This window comes from Budorcas taxicolor, chromosome 10 (assembly GCF_023091745.1).
Source record: "Budorcas taxicolor isolate Tak-1 chromosome 10, Takin1.1, whole genome shotgun sequence".
NCBI classification, from domain to species: domain Eukaryota; kingdom Metazoa; phylum Chordata; class Mammalia; order Artiodactyla; family Bovidae; genus Budorcas; species Budorcas taxicolor.
Window position 1 is genome coordinate 11327484 of NC_068919.1, and position 22029 is coordinate 11349512.

General features: G+C 47.1%; 1 protein-coding gene across 1 annotated transcript in view; it reads right to left on the bottom strand.

Moving 5' to 3' along the window:
• SERINC5 (serine incorporator 5) overlaps nt 1-21391 on the bottom strand; it is a 68855-nt gene extending 47464 nt beyond the window's left edge. Inside the window, exons 1-2 of the mRNA XM_052647068.1 lie at nt 21311-21391; nt 4159-4320 (exon numbers count right to left, since the gene is read on the bottom strand). Of these exons, the coding sequence (XP_052503028.1) occupies nt 4159-4320; nt 21311-21391 (243 nt within the window). The remainder of the gene's footprint in view (nt 1-4158; nt 4321-21310) is intronic.
• Between the last annotated feature and the right edge of the window lie 638 nt (nt 21392-22029).

The following is a 22029-nucleotide window of genomic DNA, read 5'->3' on the forward strand; positions in this document are numbered from 1 at the left end:
AGGAGGGCACATACCAAACCTTGTGTGCACCAGGACCCAGGGAAAGGAGCAGTGACCCCACAAGAGACTGACCCAGACCTGCCTGGGTCTGAGGGCCTTCTGCGGAGGCTCGGGTCAGCAGCGGCCTGCCGCAGGGCCGGGGCAGTCCTGGGAGGCGCAGCGTGTGGCATTCGTCCTCGTGGAGGAGGTCGCCATTAGCTCCACCAAGGGCTCCACTCCAGCACTCTTGCCTGGAAAATCCCATGGAGGGAGGAGCCTGGTAGGCTACAGTCCATGGGGTGGCAAAGAGTGGGACACGACTGAGTGACTTCACTTCAGTCACTTCATACTTCATCACTGGAGAAGGAAATGGCAACCCACTCCAGTATTCTTGCCTGGAGAATCCCGTGGACAGAGGAGCCTGGCGGGCCGTGGTCCATGAGGTCGCAGAGAGTCGGACACGACTGATGTGACTAAGCACGCATGCACAAGCCCGTGGGTGGGTCCTCCACCCCGAGAAGTTCTCGCACTGTTGCAGAAGCTCTAGACCCCACAACAGACTTCCCAACCTGGGGATCCAGCAAAGGGCCTGAGAAGCCCCCAGGCAATCTGACTTTGAGGGTCAGCAGGATTCGATTACAAAACTTCCACAGGTCTGCAGAAACAGTGAGAAGAGGCAGGACGAAGTCTGGGCCAGCAGCTCTTGGCAGCTCCCTCTTGCTCAGACTTCAACGCCCGCCTCGTTCTGCAGCCACGGCGAAAACTGAATATAACGGAGAAGGAGCTGCCTTGTGCCCTTCACGCTCACACCAGAGGCCTGCGAGGCTCTGGACAGAGCCCTGGCCGGCGCGCACGAAGGCAGGGCTGCTGGGTGGGAGGCAATTACACACTCCCATCCGGACTGGAAAGGATACGTGCTTCCCCCTCTTTCTCTCATATCCTCCGACATCTCCACAGGCCAGCAAAGAGAGGGCAAGGACTGCGGCAAAGCCCAGTGTGTGTCCCCACAAGGGGACCTTTCAGCGCCTGCCCTCAAGCAAGGCCTGAGGATGAAGTCAGCTTCTATTCCACTGGCCAAGAAACAAACTGACTTTGTGACCAGCTGGCCGGCCAACCCTGTGAGGCCTCAGAGATGGGAAAAGGTTGGTTTCACCCACGGGAGCCTCATTCCCTATGCAGAAAGCCCAGCCAAACCATTTTCAAATAAGTACATTCAGGGGACAAGCACAGAAACATTTATAAGAGCCTCTGTGAGGAGTCAGGGTTGCCCCTTCCCTCCTCCCCTCCCTTCCTCCACCCTCTGCTCTGCACACACACCACTGCTGCCCCGACCTCCCTAAGTAGCCCAGCCTGTTTCTATGACAACAGCCTCCTACTCAAGAATCTATAACAGCTTCCCATTTGCCATGAGACCATAGCCAAATGCCTCACCTTAGCCTTGAAATTCCTGCAAGTCACTTTACCCGCCCATGTCTCCTCCCTGTCCTTCCACACATGCCTTGCCCTACAGGGCCTAGTCACTAAGAACTCAGTCAGCCTAGGTTCAAATCCCAGCTCCACCACTTGGGAGATGGAGACCTTGGGCAAGGTACGTAAATGACTCCGAGCCTCAGTTTCTCCATCTGTAGAGCAGGGAGAGTGGCAGGACCTATTGCTCAGGTTGAGTACAGTAGTGATGAACTGAAATGATTCAGGTAAAATGCTTAAAATTAAACCTGGCATATCACCCAACAGATATTAGCAACTGAAACACTCATCACACGAGTCACTGCTTTCATGAAGCCTTCCCTAGCAATATCGGTCAGCACCTTCTGTTTCTCCCCCCAATTTTTTTTTTTTTCTTAAAAAAAAAAAACCCCAAATCTTCTGTTTCTTTAAAGTTCTGCAAACAGCCAGAAGCGGTAAATATTGGCTGGAGTTGTTGAGGACTGTTCCATGAGGTAGGTTACTTGGATGGCAATCAAATGTTACAAATTATTATTATTAAACTCACATCCTAAAATATATCTCTTCGTTCCCAAATTAGCTTTACCTCCAGTAACATTTCTGATGGGTTCCTCTCTAAAGAGATTGTGTTTCTGAGATCCAAAGCCTAATCTACAGAGACAGAACGTTTCTTAAGTGTCCCATGGACGCTTATGGGGCAAATGGGGATACACTGGCAGTTTCTCCCAGAGTGACATGCGGGGTCCCTAAGCCAAGGCTTGTTCATTTAAAAAGAGAACATTAAGTTACCTGAAAAGCTGAAGTAATCAAAGTAAGAGTTACATCTACTCTTTCAAAGATTCCTCCTCTCAAACTTCTCGTCACAAACATTCAAGATTAAACCATGGTAAGAGGAGGAGATGAGTGGCAAACACACCTGAGATATAGTAGGACCTTATAAAGCAGCCTTAGCCCTTGGTCTCCCTGCAGTCAAACTTCACAGCACTTCATGCATCCTCTCATATGGCACAATTTCTACCTGGTTTTAAGCCTCAGGAGACTTTATACCAGTCTTCTGAGTTATAAGCTCCTTTTCTCACAAGTTTGAAGGCCCCATAGGCCCCAACGCAGGGCCTTATTGAGCAGAGATCCATGTTTAAAGCAACCAGAGAAGAATATAAATTTCACAAGTTTTGACATTAGTTCTAATATATTCCAGACCATACCACCCCAGTAATAACAGCCTTACCCTACAGAAAACTTCCAAGGGCCTACCTTAACTACTGGGTAAGACTGTAACAAATACTTCTGCTGCTGCTGCTAAGTCACTTCAGTCATGTCCGACTCTCTGCAACCCCACAGACGGCAGCCCACCAGGCTCTCCCGTCCCTGGGATCCTCCAGGCAAGAACACTGGAGTGGGTTGCCATTTCCTTCTCCAATGCATCAAAGTGAAAAGTGAAAGAGAAGTCGCTCAGTCATGTCCGACCCTCAGCAACCCCATGGACTGCAGCTTTCCAGGCTCCTCCGTCCATGGGATTTTCCAGGCAAAAGTACTGGAGTAGGGTGCCATTGCCTTCTCCAACAAGTACTTCTAAGAAAATGGTTTTTCTGAGGCCCTTGAGTACATTTAAAATAGTCTGCATTTGCAGCCTAAGGTCAGGGGGAACAAACACTTCCTTGGGAGTTGCTCCTGGTGGCGCCATCTCCGTGGTTCCAGCAGGGGACTGTCTGACCTTGCCCCTTTGGGCAAGGGAAGATGGGTCTGGGCCCCTGGAAGATGCAGTGCTAAGCACTAAGTCTGTGGGGCAAATGGGGTCTAGCTGGTCAGCCTTTCTTCTTCTCTCCCGTTCCCTCCGAGGAGAGCTGCCCCCAGAGAACACGCCTGCAGCAAACGTGCCCCTATAGAGGAAGTGTTCCCTGGCTCAGGTGGGGTCCCCAGGTGGGTTAAGTCTGACTCATTTTTTGGGGTTCAGTAGTAGGAAGCCCACTTCTTTGCAAATATGAGTCATGCTGTCTTATACCAGCTTTTGGGGGGATAAAAGTGATGTTTGTATCTACCTGCTGACATTGTAGTATTTTTTGTCAGTTTATTTAGAACCTGAGAAGGGAAGGATGGCGTTATTTATTGGGCTCCCTCAGAATCCCCAACTCAATCCCTCATCATCACCATTATGAGGAAATTCCAGAAAAAGGTCCTATATGTGTCTCTCTCAGAATCACATACCAGGGATACCTTGCAGATACTGCCCAGGCAATGACTGGAAGAAAATCCATCCTTCACCCTTGGAAACATCCACCCTACAAGTGACATGTCCAGAAAAGGAAAACCCGCCCTTTAGCCCACTCCTCATTATGTGTGGGATGGTCTAGGCTTTACCACACTGGCCACATTAAGTGTTTATATAATAGCTGCTGGAGACACTGGCAGTCATCCTTAGGACAAGGGAAAAGTACAAAAGCCTACAAGGAAAGACTACACATCTAATCAGCCATCAGCAAAGCTAAGACAACACCCACAATCTTCTCCACCAAAAGCATCAGAAGGCATCTGACCTACCACTAAAGATCAAGATGGGGAAGGGTTTGCCCGCTTAGAGAGAAAGCACTGAAGAGGCTTCAGCAAGGCTCGGGGACAGCAGGTGTAACCCCAAACCACCCCGGGTGGCTGGGCCCCACGCTCTACACTGAATGCTTCCCACACCCCCGGATTAACCATCGCCGGTGATGGGCAGAGTGGACGGGGCTGACTCACGTGCTCCCTCATCTCGTTGGCCACGGTGTCGGACATCATGACGCAGCAGATGATGACGACCAGGATGAAGTAGAGCGCGTACATGAAGCGGGTGCTCCGGGACTGGCGGACCTTGGGGCCACAGCAGTAGGAGCAGCCGGCATTCCCACAGCAGCAGGCCAGCTAGGAAGGGAACACAGAGAGTCTTCTCAGAGCCTCTCGTTTATAGACCTACTGAGCCCAGGCCTCTGCAGGTGAGCTCCCACCCATAGGACGTGTGTGAACAAAGCTGTCGCCAGGATTGGTCTGACATTGTCTTTAGTAAACATGGTGAGGCTTGGGAGATGTCCAGTAGCTAAACAGAAGAGGCGCCCTTCACCCGAAGCACTGTGATCACTCAGACAAAAACAATCAGGGAAGAGCACAAGAAGCCAAGAACTAGAAGAAGAACTAAGGGAAGTGGGAAGGATGGGAAAACCAAGAAGCTGAGCCCAAGAAAGAGACGTGTCAAAATCCATAGCTAAAGAAAGAACTGCATGGCATGGTGGGGGTGGGGGCGGGGGCCGGAGGAGGGGGCGGATTACCACAAACAGGAAGCACAAAAGACACAGGCGCCTCTCAGAGATTCACACAGGAAGGGTGGGCCTGAGGCTAATGAGTGGGCAGGACTGGGCTTTATCGGTCAATGCAACTGGACATAATTTGACTTGAGAATATTAAATAAAAACAGGGACTAAGTTTTCAGGTTTGGGTCTGGCGTTAATTTTTTTTTTTCTTGAAGAGTTTTTTTGTTTTTTGTTTTTTAAAGAGCAGTTTTAGGTTTTACAACAAAATTAAAGGGAAGGCACAGCGATGTCCCGTATGCCCCCTATTCCCACACAGGTACAGTCTCTCCCACTGTCAATATCATTGACCAGAATGGTACATTAAAAAAAATTTTTTACCAAGGATGAACTTGCACTGGCACCTCAAAATCACACCAAGTCCATGAAACGTTTACATAAGGCTCCATTCTCGGTGTCCTGTATGTAACGGGTTTAGATAAATGTCCAATGATATCGATCCATCATTAGAGTATTAAGAGTATTTTCACTGCCCTAAAAGGAAACTATTCTTTAGTAACCACCGGGCAAGAGAACACAGCATTGTTACAAGCTCAAAGTATTCAGCCAGCCTGGATTTGGGACCTGGCTCTGTAGCCTATTAGCTATGAGCCCCAAGCAAGTTTCCTTACTTTTCAAGACTCAGACGCCTCATGTATTAGAGTACGGGTGGTAACATACTTAATGTACTGCTGGTCTCTTGGATAACCTAATCAGACATACCTGGTTTTAGGGAGGAATTTGCTCTTCAGTAAATAGAGAATAACACAAAAGAGATTACCATAAACTACAAATAAACACCAAAACCTATGTGTTTTAACACTATATATAAAAACCTAACAATGTAATCTTTTGATCATGATTTAGCAGGAAATTCAGAGTTTTGCAGGGCTTCAAAACAAGCATCAGTTAGAAGGCTACACTATAAACATCACTTATGATAACAAGAGATCACGGGAGTAGATGACAACAGGCTGTAATCATCAGGACAGATCTTGGAAAGATACACATTTCCCAAATTATTTAATCTACTTCATGAAATCGCTGTCGTTTAAGCCCTTTGTCATTCTGCTCTATTTCATTACTTGAAATGTCCTAATGTGCCCTTTCCATCTTACATGCAGTTTTCTAAGCCATTTTCCTCAAGACTCTTCTTGCCTCATAAGGCTGGGCCACTGCTTTGCAAGATCGGCTCCTCTACCGGCTGAGCTAACAGACCACACATCGGAACCCTAACTCCGCTGCCTCTATGGTGTTCTTACAGGCCACCTTCCTTCACAGTTCACTCACCCACAGTCTCTGTCTTTGATTTGCTGATCCCTTTCCACTCATATGCCCCAATTTTTCTTTCCTCTCCCTCGCAGCTCCCTCTTTTCTCCTCCCACTGGCCTAGCTGGCTCCTCTCCCAGCCCTGCCTCTCTCCTCTGCCTCTCAAATTCCTTCCCAACTGCCTCATTCACTGGTTGCTAACTCTTTAAGCTCCATGGTCTTAGACAACCAGTTTGACTGTCTTTCAAATTCAAATGTGATCAAATATTTATCCTACATGGAAAAAGAAATATTTAGAAGCAGATGATACATACCATGACATAACTTACCCAAAGCAGAATCAACCTTTACACTTAACTGTCTCTGCAGAGGGAAGAATGAACAGATGCAGATATAATGTGAGCCTAATTGATCATGTAAAGACAGATGGTAACAGAGGAATATGATTATGGAAAAGAGAAAATCATATTGGTTTAATCCTATCATTTTTAAAGTCACGTAGCATTGTATAGACCTAATTTTTTAGTTGGAAAATGAAACTATTTCCTGCCATATCAGTAAACAAGTATGTGACAGTCATCAGCAATTGCAGTCTCCACGTGAGCCAGGAGCTCTGAGGAAACTCAGGATGTGAAAACACGAGAAACTTGCCCCAAAGAGCTGAGATCTATATCAAAGGAACAATTTCAATGAGACCCAACTCTTGCATCTCCCCACACATAGCAAATTGCCAAACTTCTGGGGACAGTAATCTTCTGATATTCAGACTGCGTGCCCTTTGTTGCAAAGTGAGTGAGTGAAGCCGCTCAGTCGTGTCCGACTCTTTGCGAGCCCGTGGACTGTAGCCCACCAAGCTCCTCCGTCCATGGGATTCTCCAGGCAAGAGTACTCGAGTGGGTTGCCATTTCCTTCTCCAGGGGATCTTCCCGACCCAGGGATCGAACCCAGGTCTCCCACATTGCAGGCAGACGCTTTAACCTCTGAGCCACCAGGGATGTCTTTGTTGCAAAGCTGCTATATATCCTAGCTTCCCCTCACCTCCTCAGAGCAGGTTCTCAGAACTACCTGAAATGCTGTCTCCTAGGGTACAGTCCTCATTTTGCCCCCAAAGAAAACTTAAATGGCAACTCTCATTTTGTGCATTTTTTTAAATCAACAAAATTCTCCTTATTTTTCACTTTCACTCTGTATATGGTATTTATGTGTATATACATATGAGTTTCCCTGGTGGCTCAGTGATAAAGAATCCACCCGCAATGCAGGAGATGCGGGTTTGATCCCTCAGTCCCCTAGAGGAGGAAATGGCAATCCACTCCAGTATTCTTGCCTGGGAAATCCTATGGACAGAGCAGCCAGCAGGCTATAGTCCATTGGGTCACAAAAGAGTCAGCTATGACTTAGCAACTAAACCACCACCACCACACACACACACACACACACACACACACACATATAGATAGATAGGCAGATATAGATGTGTGCACATATATACACACACACGCCTAATATTAGAATCAAATAGCAGAGCTCTACTAGCCTACAAGTTATTTATCAATGAAAACTAGGCCAATCACAAACAGTAAAAGTGTACTACGTGCATGCTAAGTCACTTCAGTCATGTCCAACTCTTTGCAACCCCACGGACTGTAGCCTGCCGGGCTCCTCTGTCCGTGAGATTCTCCAGGAAAGAATACTGGAGTTGGTTGCCATGCCCTCCTCTAGGAGATCTTCTCGACCCAGAGAACAAACCCCCATCTCTTACGTCTCATTATCTTAAGTTATCATTGACATGGAAGTGGAAATTCAAAACAGCATCCATGAAAGTACTGTTATGTTAGCATCAAGGAAAATCTCACAGCCCTGCTGACTTACCCCTTCCTTCTGGAAGAGTATAATTTATAAAATGGGTTTATCTTTTATTCCTTGACATTCACAGCTTTATTGCTCTGGGCATTTGTTGTTCAGTTGCTCAGTCGTGTCTGACTCTTTGTGACCCCATGGACTGCAGCATGCCAGCCTTCCTTGTCTTTCACCTTCTCCCAGAGTTTACTCAAACTCATGTCCATTGAGTCGGTGATGCCATCCAATCATCTTGTCCTCTGTTGTCCCCTTCCTCTCCTGCCTTCAATCTTTCCCAGCATCAGGGTCTTTTCCAATGAGTCCATTCTTCGCATCAGGTGGCCAAAGTATTGTAGCTTCAGCATCAGCCCTTCCAATGAATATTCAGAACTGATCTCCTTTTAGGATGGACTGGTTGGATCTCCTTGCAGTCCAAGGGACTCCCAAGAGTCTTCGCCAACACCACAGTTCAAAAGCATCAATTCTTCGGTGCTCAGCTTTCTTTATAGTCCAACTTTCACATCCATACATGAGTACTGGAAAAACCATAGCTTTGACTAGATGGACCTTTGCTGGCAAAGTAATGTCTTTGCTTTTTATACACTGTCTAGGTTGGTCATAACTTTCCTTCCAAGGAGTAAGCGTCTTTTAATTTCATGGCTGCAGTCACCATCTGCAGTGATCTTGGAGCCCAAGAAAATATAGTCTGTCACTGTTTCCATTGTTTCCCCATCATATTGCCATGAAGTGATGGGACCAGATGCCATGATCTTCATTTTTTGAATGCTGAATTCTAAGCCAGCTTTTTCACTCTCCTCTTTCACCTGCAAGAGGCTCTTTAGTTCCTCGTGACTTTTTTGCCTAAGGGTGGTATCATCTGCATACCTGTGGTCATTGATATTTCTCCCAGCATTTTTGATTCCAGTTTGTGCTTCATCCAGCCTGGCATTTCACATGATGTACTCTGCATATAAGTTAAATAGGCAGGGTGACAATCTACAGCCTTGACGTACTCCTTTCCCAACTGGAACCAGTCTGTTGTTCCATGTCCAGTTCTGTTGTTTCTTGACTTGCCTACATGGCACTCCCCAAACCTACAACTTCAAAACTGGAGAAATCAATTCCTAGCCAGTCTAACTTCTGGGGCTGTCACCAGCTTGGAGATGAATGTCTGTGTCTTGTTACTCCTGATTCCAAAGGACTTAAACTTTCTACTGAAAAGGTAGAAAACACAAAGGCAGAATGTGCAACACCCAGAGTGAAACCTAATGTAAACGGTGGACTTTAGATGATAATGAAGTGTCCACACAGATCACTGGTTGTACCGAACATACCACTATGGCTGCTGCGGCTGCTGCTAAGTCGCTTCAGTCGTGTCTGACTCTGTGCGACCCCAGAGACGGCAGCCCACCAGGCACCCGCGTCCCTGGGATTCTCCAGGCAAGAACACTGGAGTGGGTTGCCATTTCCTTCTCCAGTGCATCAAAGTGAAATGTGAAAGTGAAGTCGCTCAGTCGTGTCCGACTCCTAGCGACCCCATGGACTGCAGCCCACCAGGCTCCTCCATCCATGGGATTTTCCAGGCAAGAGGACTGGAGTGGGGTGCCACTGCCTTCTCCGACCACTATGGCAGGGGGTGTGAATAATGGAAGAGCTGTGTGTGTAATGAACATAGCATTCTGGTGGGGATGTGAATAGTGGGAGAGCGGTGTGTGTGTAATGAAGTACCACTCTGGCGGGGCATGTGAGTAGTGGGAGAGCTGTGTGTGGAATGAAGTTGCCACCCTAGTTGGGGGTGTGAATAGTGGGAGAGCAACGGTGGGGTGAATGTGCCGCTGTAGCGAGGGGTGTGAACAATGGCAGAGCAATGGTGGGGTGAGGAAGCACGGATTATGTTTGAAGTCTGTGTCTCTTCCTCTTCATTTTGCTGGAACCCCGAACATCTTAAAAATAAAATCTATTGACAAACATACATATGAACAAAACAGTGCCCATCAATGGCTCAATACACAGATGCTAAATGAATAACATACGATAAATCCCTAACAGCAACACTCCTCAAACGAAAGGGCTCACAACCCCTCTCCACAAGGCCAAGGGTACACAGCACATGCTGCACTCCGAACCTCTCATGCCCACACGGTATCACAGAGGGCTCATTATGAAGGCCTTGAATTTCTGCACACAATCTTTCCCCACAAGAAATCAGTATACATTCAAGAGGGACCCAAGATAATCCTTTGGGAGGACCCTGTTTACAATTCTTCTAGAAGTTCGTCCTGCAGGTATGATTACACAAGGGCACAGAGGTTTAAGTATAAGATTGCTCATTAAAAGCATAAAAACAGTCTTATTCTCCAGCTGCACAGGGACTGAATAAATTAATTATGGACTCTCCACAAAGCAGGACATAGTTTAAAAGAAGAAGGCAGCGTTATGGGCAGAACTGTGTCTTTATGCTCATCCCTCCTGTCATATGCCGAAGTCCTAATCCCTTGTATCTCTGCACGTGACCATTTGGACAGAGGGCCCTGAAAGAGGTAGTTAAGATTAAACAAGGTCACCGGGTAGGCCCTAATCTAGTATGACTGGGGTCCTTATAAGAAGAAGAGATTAGGACACAGACACACTCAGAAGGAAGACCATGTGAAGCCACAGGGGGAGGTCAGCCATCTGCGAGTCAAGGAGAGAAGCCTCCCATGATCCCGGACTTCTAGCCCCCAGATCTGTGAACAATTAAGTGTCGGATGTTTATTTACACCACCCGGTCTGTGGTACTTGGTTATGACGGTAAACTAACACAGTCAGTAGAGCCGGATACTTTATAGTGATGCATATCTATAAGTGGGGTGTGTGGATACAAAGACCACTAACATCAATCAGCCGGAGGGTGGGCCTAGGAGGCTGGGCCTCGATGTGGGGAGGGAAATAAGACAGCTATGCCTCACAGTTCTGCTCTCCTGTTTGGGTTTTTAACCATGTATGTGTATCGCCCTTGTGATTAAAAAAGAAAATAGACTATTTAAGAAAAGTAACTGTGTTTTGAGATATTGATACAGAAGTATTTGCAACGTGGCATTCACTTGTGTGCTTTCTTTCTTTCTGAAGAACTCCCCCTCCTTCAAATATACTGAAAAAGAAAAAAATTCAAAGAGCTGTTCACACCCTATGTTTAACTTCCTTCGAAATAACCACAGCATGAAGAGTAAAGGCTTTTCTAAATAGAAGGTGCTTTTTCCAAAGAGGAGGGTGAGCAGAGTCCACATGAAAGGATAAGCCAGCCTCTTGCTGCTACCTGGAGCTGGGCCTTCCCCTTAGTGTGAGTTTTCCTCTCTTATCTAAGGAGAATACACACATGCGCACGTGCGCGCGCGCGCGCGCACACACACACACACACACACACTGCCCACAATAATAAACACCAGTCACCCTCCCTGTCCTCCCACTGGCCTTGGGCTTGTCAACCACAAATTGTCGCTTGCCCTGGGTGCTTGCTTGCCTTTCACCTCTGCAAGGATTAAGTCATGTGCTGCTGCAGCGGCTGACCTCAACACTCCCTGAAGGAGTTCAGGGTGGAGAGCAGCAGTGAGGCATCTTTGAGCTGGGAAAACTGGCAGGACAGGTCTTCAGAGAGTTGCATATTCTCAGCAGCTGATTTTATGAGCCCAATTCTTACATGTCCTCATGTCCACAGAAGCACTAAAATCCTTCATGGTGATGACTGTTTCTTGTGACTAGCAGAAGCTTCACAAGACTAGTAGAAACCTCCTAAAAATAAACATGCTTGATAGTATGTACTCCCCTTTTACCAAAATCACATACATACTGTCCTTCTCCCCTACCTCTTTCGAGCAGTTTCTCAGAGCTCTCTGAGGTGCTCTCTCCCGGGCTGCAGTCCTCATCTTGCCCTAACTAGAACCTGACTCACAACTCTCACGTTGTGCAATTTTATCTTTTTTTTTTTTAAGTCAACAGGTTGAGAGTTCTTCTAAGGACTCATGCCAGGGACATGAGGAAATGATCACAGAAGTGAAACATGAGATAGGACTGGTAGTAACTTCCAGGCTCTTCTTTTGTTAAATGAAAAAGCACAATTTCTATATTATCTAGAATTCCCTGCTGACACCACCACCAATTGGAAATAGCAAGAAATAAGGAAGAAAGCCAAAGAGATGTCACAGAATCATAAAATCCATGTAAATAAACACACATGTATCTTGTAAGAGTTCCCCTCTCCCTCCCTCAGGTCTGGTCTTCACAATTCCAACAAGCTTGCCTAAGCCCACTGGTGGAAGAGTACAGGTCTGAGGACCAGAGGGCCTGGACTCTAACTCTGTGCAGCTCTGGGACTTGGTTTTCCTCATCTGCACACTGAAGGAGCCTAGCAGAGGATAGGTAAAGAGGTTTCATCTCATGCTCAACTCATTGGCAATGGCAGTCCTGAGGTGGGTTCTAAGGCTGAATGTCTCACTCCACAGGGGAAATGCAAGCACCAATGAGCACCGGGTGCCAGAGGCACGGAGGCACCCCTGCTAGAGTCTGGTCATCCCTGCAACAGGTGACCTGACCTCTCCCATCCACAAACTCTCAGATGTTGAAAATGACCTGCAAGAGGCAAGCACACTGGGTTAATAAGCCCAAAGCACGAAGGCAGAAAGATGAATCAGAAAGAGAAGAATTGAAAAGTGGAGCAAAGGCTCCTCGCGTAGCCGCGGCTTCTATGAGCATCCCTGCAGCACTGCATTCCATACTACGTCTGCAATGTTCAGCTCCCAAGGCAGTGCCAAAACTCACGTTCATCATCATGGCTCAGGCATCCCATTACCTCGGGTTCCCTTCCTTCCACTTAGGAAGGTAAACAAGCTGCGTACAACGCTTTTGTTACAAGAATCACTCCAAACTCAGGACACATTTTTAGTTCCAGTGCTTTAGTTTGGGGGAGTATAAGCCCCTCAGCAACATGGGAAACATTCGCTTTTCTCTTTTGGCACACCTCACAGCTTGCTAGATATCTTAGTTCTCCAATCAGGGATCAAACCCATGTCCCCCTGCAGTGGAAGCCCAGAGCCCTAACCACTGGACAACCAGGGATCCCCAGCATTTATTCAGACTTATTCCACGAGAGCTCTGGACAGCCTGGTTGGCTTTAGTGCCATCTAAACTGAGTTCAATCTTCAAAATGAAAGAACGCTTCAAATCTGACATGGACCTTCATTCAGTCCTTTCCCACTTGGAAATGCAGGAGCCCAGCAGAACTGAGGAAAAGACTTCACAGAGATTTTTGTTAACTACAATAATTATAATATTGTCCCTTAATAAATAGTGAGGGGATAGAGCAGCAGTAGCAAGTTCCTAAAAAAGGGAAGATGTTGAAGCTGTTGGAAGCAGAACCCAGGTGTTCCCGTGCAAGCCGGGGGCATGTAACACCAAGAAAATAGAAGAAAAATACTCAAGACATAAAAGTAGGTTCAGAATATTTTATAAAAGTAAATCGTGCTCTCTTTTAATTTTGATCTCCACATCTTTTGGAGACACATAATATACTTCTCATGCCCCGTCACAGCCCGCTTGCCTTCCTTCTCCTTTGAGGTTTCAGGACTTTCTGTGAATCACCAGCAGTCAGCATAGGTAAGGAAGAACTGATTCTACTTCGACAGCAGTATTTATTTAAATTTGAGTCTCCACAACCAGCCTTCTGCAGCTCATTCTCCTCACTCTATGCTCAGAAACATCTTCCCATTGAGCTCACACAGACCTTTTCCTTCTCTACAACCAGGAGGCAGAGGGAGTTGGTAAACGGCAACGCTTGCCAACACGGTGCCACGTGCTGCCTGTTCCGGTGCCACGTGCTGCCTGTTCCCAGTAGCTTTGCGGGGGAATGACGTGCCTTGAAAGCTAGAGTCAGAACACTCAACTACTCTGCTCAATAAGGAAGTATCTTACTGCATAAGAAATACAGGTGGCAGGCAGTCGCTAATTCACACAATGATCATGTTTCAGAAAACTCAACACATACTATGTATATGTTAATAAGCTGGTTTGTTTAGGGCTTATTGGATTTCTCCCACTCAAAAGAATATAGGGCAGGACTTGCCCGGTGGTACAGTGGTGAAGAAGCGACCTGTCAATGCAGGGGACACAGGTTCCACCCCTGGTCTGGGAAGTTCCCACATGCCTCTGGGAAACCAAGCCCATGCATCACAATGACTGACCCCTGTGCTGTGACTACCGGAGCCTGTGAGCCCAGAGCCAGGAGAGGCCAGCACAGTGAGAAGCTGCCCAGAGCCAGGAGAAGCCAGTACAGTGAGAAGCTGCCCAGAGCCAGGAGAAGCCAGTACAGTGAGAAGCTGCCCAGAGCCAGGAGAAGCCAGCACAGTGAGAAGCTGCCCAGAGCCAGGAGAGGCCACCACAGTGAGAAGCCTGTGCTGTCCAGGAGAGGCCACCACAGTGAGAAGCCTGTGCTGTGACTACCCAGGCATGTGAGCCCAGAGCAAGAAGCCACCACAGTGAGAAGCTTGCGCTGTGACTACTGGAGCCTGTGAGCCCAGAGCCAGGAGAGGCCAGCACAGTGAGGAGCCTGTTGCAACACCGCTAGAAAGCAGCCACCACTCACTGCAACTCAAGATGGTTGCAGCACAGCAATGAAAAAGAATCAGTGCCGCCACAAAGAAATAAATAGATAGGAACAGAATGTAGGGCAACCTTGTAAAGCTTATTTAATCCATAATAATATTAGCTAACCAGAGCTAACACTGTGCCCTTTGTAAGGTACAACAGCTTTTATCACTAGCTGTTATATCACCCCCACTTACGGAACTGGCAAGTGACAGGGTCAGGATTTGAATCTGTAGGCTCTTTGCAAACCTGCTCCCCTCACTGTTGGTATACAAAGAGGATGTACCATAGACCACACTGGCCTGAAACCTTGGTTCCTACAGAAGGGGAACCAGCTGTGTGGGGAGGAAGGGGCAAGTCAGGAAGCTGTTCCAGTCTCCTGTCCTTGGGGGGACAGAAAGCATTCAACAAGTATCTGAAGGAGCCATCTCCCTTTGTGTGCCCTTCCTCTCTCCAGGTAACCTCTGGCTTCAGTGGACCTGGAGGACCTCTACTAGAGACCTGCCCAAGCAGCTCAGCCCCTCCCATCACCAACTCCCCCCCTCACCACCAAGTCCTATCCCATTAAAAAAAAAAAAGTCGCTCAGTCGTGTCCGACTCTTTGCAACCCCGTGGACTGTAGCCACCAGGCTCCTCTGTCCATGGGATTCTCCAGGCAAGAATACTGGCGTGGGTTGCCATTTCCTTCTCCAGGGGATCTTCCCGACCCAGGGATCGAACCAAGGTCTCTCGCATTGCAGGCAGATGCTTCAACCTCTGAGCCACCAGGGAAGCCCCATCCCACTTTTAAAGCCCCACCCTTAATCCTGTGGAAGTAACCAAGTGATTTATTCACTCAACTAATGGTTACTATATCAATACTACATACCTCCTGTGCACTGTTAATTCCTGGAAATGCAGCAACAGGCCCCATGGGACCGTCCTCTAAACCCTCTGCTTCAGCTCCTCTCTGAAGTACCTAGATAACACTATCTAATGGACATTCCTGAGTTGTCTTACAGATGTGAAAACTCCCACCAAGTGGAAGACACTAACTATTCGATGACCATGAGCACCTAGCTCCTAGACCTACTACTGCCTAAAGCTTGATAATGTTAACCCCTATGACGTCACCCTGTCACCTCACCATCAGCCATTCAGAGAACTGTGCACAAGATGATCATCTTAAAAACGCTTTGCTGGAACTCTTCAGGGAGTTTGGGCACAAACCACCCGCCTCCTTGAATGGCCCTGCAATGAACCTTTCTCTGCTCCAAACTCTGATGTTTTGGTTTGTCTGGCTTCACTATGCGTTGGGCACATGAACTTACACTAACATAACATTTTGTTTAAAAGAAAGGAAACTTGGATGTTCCTTTCTGTACTGGAAGGAGTACTGATCACTGAAATTATGGTACATTCATATTATTGAATCCAATGCATCCACTGATTATACAGAAAAAATTGCCATCATGGAAAGGTGTGTGTGTGTGTGCGCGCGCGCGCGCGCGCGCGCGCGCGCATGCGCGCATGTGCACAGTTGCTTAGTCACGTCCAATTCTTTGTGACCCTGTGGACTGCAGCCCGCCAAGCTCTTTCCAACCCAGGCAAGAATACTGAAGTTGGTTGACATTTCCTATACCAGGGGATCTTCCCAACCCAGGGATCAAACCCATGTTCCTTGCATCTTCTGCACTGGCAGGCAGATTTTTTGCCACTGAGCCACCTGGGAAGCCCATGGAAAGATATCCACACTGCATTAACTGAAAATAGTTAATAACACAAAAACACAGAGTATGATAGCATTTGGAGTAAAATCATAACAACACATAGATCTGCCATAACATCAACAAAAAGCAATCTAGAAGGATACACCAGTGCATCAACAGCAGTTAACAGGGTTGTAGGATGATGAGTGACTATGCTTTTCCGTATTTTCTGAACTCTGTGCAATAAGTACATATCTTTTTAAAAAAAAAAATACATTTTAAAGGCACATATCTTATAATTAGAAAAACACTTCAAGTTTCTATTTTGGAAGAAAACAAAATGACATTCCTATTCTACCTTATGGGTGGTAAACATTCAAATATTTGCTAAATGAATCACCCAGTGAGTAAATGAGATCTACTTCAGCTATGTAATTGGTAGAAAACAGATAGAGAGAACTATTACCATAACTGAGTCATAAAAGTAGAAAATTCCTACTGTGCTGTATCTTTAAATATGGTTAAGACGGTAAATTTTTTTTACCTCAACTTAAAATTTCTTTAACCCTTGTAACATTTTTTTTTAGTTCAACTGCTACAAATAAACCTCTGCTTGGTAGACTATGAAGCAAATAAAAATGAAATGGGAAAAATTAATGGCTCCTAAGGATTCAAGGAGTTGAATTCGAAGCTGTGTATTTGCCTGAACCCAAAATTGGCTCTTGTGTGTCCCTTCATTTCAGATTCTTAAGTTTTTCTCTTTTGAGTTCAGAGAATTCCTTAAAGCTCCAAGGGTTTCACTTCACGTCTCTTCCATAACTGTAGGGACAGGACTCTGTAGGCGCGTCAGAAAGGAATTTGGGACAGGGGTTTCTGATACAGGTTTCAACGTTCTAGAATGTGCCAGTTTCAACAGCATCCCATGAAAACTGTCAAGGGTCAGTGTCCTTCCTTCAACAGCACTGAACACCCAGAGCCGCCGGGACCCAAACTGAATCAGCCAAAGACGGGCCATCAACCAACACCTGCCAAGCCAGCACTGGCTTTCCGGTTACAGTGAATCTGGACAAAACCATCCCCACTGCTGGGAGTCTCTTTCTCACAAGGAGAGAAAGTGTTACTTTCAGCACCAAAGGAATGCCGATCAAGCTCTCTGCTCTCAGACAGCAGTCGGATTCTTGGAGTCATTCCCTGACACCACTCCCCACTTACGTATCTTCTAAAAAACACACCACACTTGATATATTTTAGTAGGTTGGTGGAGAGGATCTATAAAGTTTAAGTTAAAAGGTAAACTCTGCTTTCTGGCAGTTCAATAGAAAACAAACCCTCCTGGGAGACCGATCATCTAGAGAAGAGCTCGTCAAACTCAGCACCACTGGGGCCACATAATTCTTCGTGGGGGGTGGGGAGGGGCGTCCTTTGAGCTATGGGATGTTTAGCAGCAGCATCCTCGGCCTTTATGCACTACATGCCAGGAGCAACCACCCCACCCCCCAACACACACAAGTGGAGATAATCAGAAATGCCTCAGACAACTGCCCTCCCCCTTCTCAGTGGGGCCAGGGTGTCTGGGTTCACACCCAAGCCTGGTTATGGGCTCTTGGGCCAATTCTTTACCTCTCTGCGTTTCAATTACCTCATTGTTCAATGGGTATAAAAGTACCTCCTTCACAGGGTTATTTTGAGGATGAAATGAATCAGTTCAGGGAAAGTTCTTAGCACAGAGCCTGGCAAAGGGTACCACCCGCTTCCCAAGAAAGCCACCTGTACTTATCATCTATATCACTATAGTCACGTCCTTCCTCCTCAGAGACACCCCTTCTCCTCAGTCCATCAGGGAGGCGTGGAAAAAAGTAAAGATGGGAGGGGGATGCAAGCAAATCATGATACCTCATTTATAATAATATTTTCATTTTCTGCTCTAATGTGGATGGTAACTGCACCTGTTGAAGGAAAATACTTTTATAAATAAAAACTCCTGAGATCTGAGCCCAGGAAAGCATCCCACCAACTTGGGAAAAAGTAGTCTCATGGGCATGGAGGCACTTTCCTCAAGCCCTCTTTATTGCCACTAAGGAACGAAGGAGGCGATCAGAACATTCATTTGCACCCACTGAAGCCACAAATACCTGCAGCAGAACAGGGCTGAGAAAGACGAGTTAAACAAGTTCTAGGGGGAAAAATGGTGTATGAAAACAAAACCTTGAAATTCAAAATGGAAATGTGTAGGAGGATGGGGAGGAAAGTGCTCATTAGATTTAAACCATTTTTAAAAGTCAGTTTCAAGTCTTCTCATCAAAAGGAGAGGTGGGGGGAAAATCCTGCTTCTTCTACTTCATAACAGCTTATCAATAAGCAGTTAATGAACCACAAAACCAGAAATTTGCCTGATTGATTGTGTCATAGAGATTATGCCGCAGTGAAGAATCTGCCAAGTCCTTTCTAAGAAGTACTTTTCTCCAGCCCAACCCCAGACCCTGCCAAGCGCAATGAAGGAGGCCACAGAGCCAAATATGCTCTGGGAAGGAGAACAGAAATGACCTCGTTTCAACAATTCCAGTGGCCATGACCTCAGAGCTGAGGTGGGCCAGCAGTTTCAAGGGGTTAGCAATGCACTCCTTTCTCACCAAATGAAATCCCATGTGCAACTCCAATGCATAAAACATGGATACACAACACTACAAATGTTCTTACATATTGATACAACACATATTTACCAAGTGCTTCTTAGTGACCAGGCACCATTCTAGGAGCTAGTAGTACAGTCACTGCCCTCGTGAAGCTCTAGGGGATTTATAACAAACTTAGCAACCCCAAAATTCTACTCAAATTGGGACATGTCACAGCACCTCTGATCCAGTCCAGTCTCTTTAATTTCCTGATAGGAAATCTGAGGACAGATCTAATGAAGGGCATCAGTGGACCAGCAAAAAACACATCGGTTGAGACAACTCAGCAGTCTGGAAGCAGGATGAGCTAATAACTCAGGCGTGGGTCCCACAATTCTGAATCCATAGTGCAATCAATCCACAGACATGCAAACCTACTAAAACATGGCACCTTGAGTAAACGATGGTCTGTTGACTCTGAACAGGAAGGCAGTAAGTGTCTAAGTGTCTAATACAATGTGAAAGGTTTCCATCACAGCCATTTCATGGCTTATGATGAGTCAACCCTGGGGGGGCCACAAAGCTGAAGCTCTTGAAGCCGCAGGCTATGGCTGCCAAGTGCCCAGGACCCCTGATGTGCCCACTTCTCACTTCTGAAAAGGAAGCAAGTCCCTCCCCGCATCCCCCACACAACCCACAAGCCTAGTCAACTGCTGGCCACTTTCCCTCCCCAAGACACCTCCAACCCGTGGCGGTGACAAGCCGGCTATCTCTGAAGATGAGACTAGCTGCAGTGACTCTGCGCAGGGACAAACTTGCACATGCCTCCTGTCCTAGGTTTTCCGGCAGTCAGGATTTCATATAATTCTGTTCTTCAGGAGTCCCAAATGCCTGATAAAAGGTGACATTTCGAACCTGTTTTCACCTAACTGAATAAAAAAACTGAAAACAGTAATGTCAGAAAATGGCCTCTGGTTTGGAAAACCCAGAGCTGCAAGCAGATGGCCCTCAGAGGCAGGGAGGGAAGAGACAGAGGCCCATGGGAGCTGCTGGCTCTCACAGGGACCCTCCTACAGGGCCACCCTCAGTCATCTCTCTGTGGGAAGCCTGGGGGCCACATGAAAGGGCCTGGGGGCACAGCCTTTTCTCAGAGCTGAAGTAAGAGCTGCACTGTTTTCCTACAGCTGAGAAAACACTTTCTCAGTTAATTTCTCCATTCTTCAGTCCCTCAAAGCTTCAGAAAGCCTTCTTTTCAGCTCTCCTCTCCTTGAAGTTTCTCTCTCCCTCCCCCATTCTAGCTTAAGGGGAAGGAACACATATGTGTGTGCCCGCCCCCCAGGCAAATGTCCACAGTTAACTGTCTGCTTCATCTGAAGAGCTGCCCAAACACCCAGTGCATTTTATCAGCAGCCCCCCTACCCTCTTCTGAACCAGGGCCTCACGACAAGGTGACAGGGTTTGTCAGGATGCTTTTGTTCAGGGACAGGAGGTCTCGATGGCATCAGATAGCACAGAACTCTCCAACACGTGCAACGCCCCCCCCCATCCCCAACGGAGACGAAACTTCCTGTTACTGTTCTTAAAATACATCTGCACAAGGAACCAAGGCCACACATGAGGGAGCTCATGAATCATGTTTTTCTATCAAAATATCACAGAAATGAAAATATTCTCATACAGGCCCTCCTCCCCGATCCCAACCTTCAACCTTCATAGTTTTCACCCATCAGAGCACTGACTGTGCCAGCAAGTAGGGCAGAGGGGAATCTAAGGGAGATTCTCCCCGGGGCATTCTTTTTAATGAAAGAAGTCACTCATGTTGGGGGTGGTGTTCCCTCTGCTGCTTAAAACCACAAAGGTAGAGCTCTTCTATCAGGCCTAGACATGAAGAACAGTACCTCAGCATCAAAATCAAACACAGGGACCATAGAGCTAGGCAGACGCACACCCTCAATGAACTATTATTGGGTTGCAAGGTAAACAGGCCCAAGGGGTGGGCAGTTCAGGAAACAGGCCTTAATTACTGTTATTTGTTCAGTCAAACCTAGCATTTCTCAAGCCAACTGGGTGGAGTGGACGGAGTAGAGGGCTCCAGGGTAGAGTCTGGATCTGTCTGGCCCCTCCTTCCTTCCCCCAGGGAAATCCAAGGCCTGGTTCAAAGGGCCCAAGCTTGGGAGTTGGCAGGCTGGGGCCATGCTAGGGCTGTGGGATGGAGTCTCTGAAGCGGGGAGCCCCCACCCTCTATGAAGAGAGAGGAATCAGCCAGCACAAGGCCTGAGCACCCACGCAAGAAGCTGGGAGGATGCGGGCGGCAATGAAGTCAAAGCCCTTAGCTTACCTCCCTGCACCCTGACTTGGTGGTGGACACGGGAGGGGGAGGCCTGGGAACCTAAGAGCTGCTGGAGTGAGGAGAAAAGCAGGTCTGGTGGGGATGTGGTGTGAGCGGAGGACCACGGACAAGAGCCTGGACCAGGGGACAGTCAAAGAAAGTGCAGGAAGGCCCCCAGATTGGCTCAGAGCAGAACATGACTGGCAAATTCGTAAGTACCTGAGCTCCGTGGTGCCTAGTGTGGGGCAGCAGCGTGGGGATCACTGGAAGCCTGTCAGTTCTCAGAATTAGAACCTGCATTTAATAAGCTCCCCAGGTGATCTGTGGCTCCTTCAAAGTTGTGCCCAAGCTCAAGGAATTCAAGGAGGGCTTCTCTTTTGCAGTGGCAGAGCCTCCTGTTCCGTGGATATGGAACAAGTAAAAGGCAGACGCAGCCGTGTGTTTAAGGAAGACGTTCCACTCCCCTCATAGCAAGTTCCTCAGTTTCCACTCAGGAGGACTCTTCAGGAATGGCAGATGGGGAACACACATCTCCAGGGGGATCAAGCACTGTCCCAGTATGACAAGGGGATTGTGACAGACAAGTATACAGTCCCTGAAAAAGATGCCATTAAATAATTAATACAAGAAAATGCTCACGGACACATCTCTGGGAAAAGACAGAGAAAACAGACTAAAATATTAACCAGAGCTGTGATTTTAAATCATGTTTGTCTTCTTTACCTTGTCCCAGTTTTTCCAGATTTTCAACATTAGGATGGATTTAAAAAAGAAAAGTATGCAAAATCTTAATAGGTGAAGAATAAAACAGTAGAAATCTTCTGACCCAGAAAAAAAAGTACAAAGCCCACTTAATTCGCTACCTTCCACATAGGCTTTGCTTTGCTATTTTATGTATAAAATTCATTCTCTTGGGGGTAGGTTATAGAACAAGACAA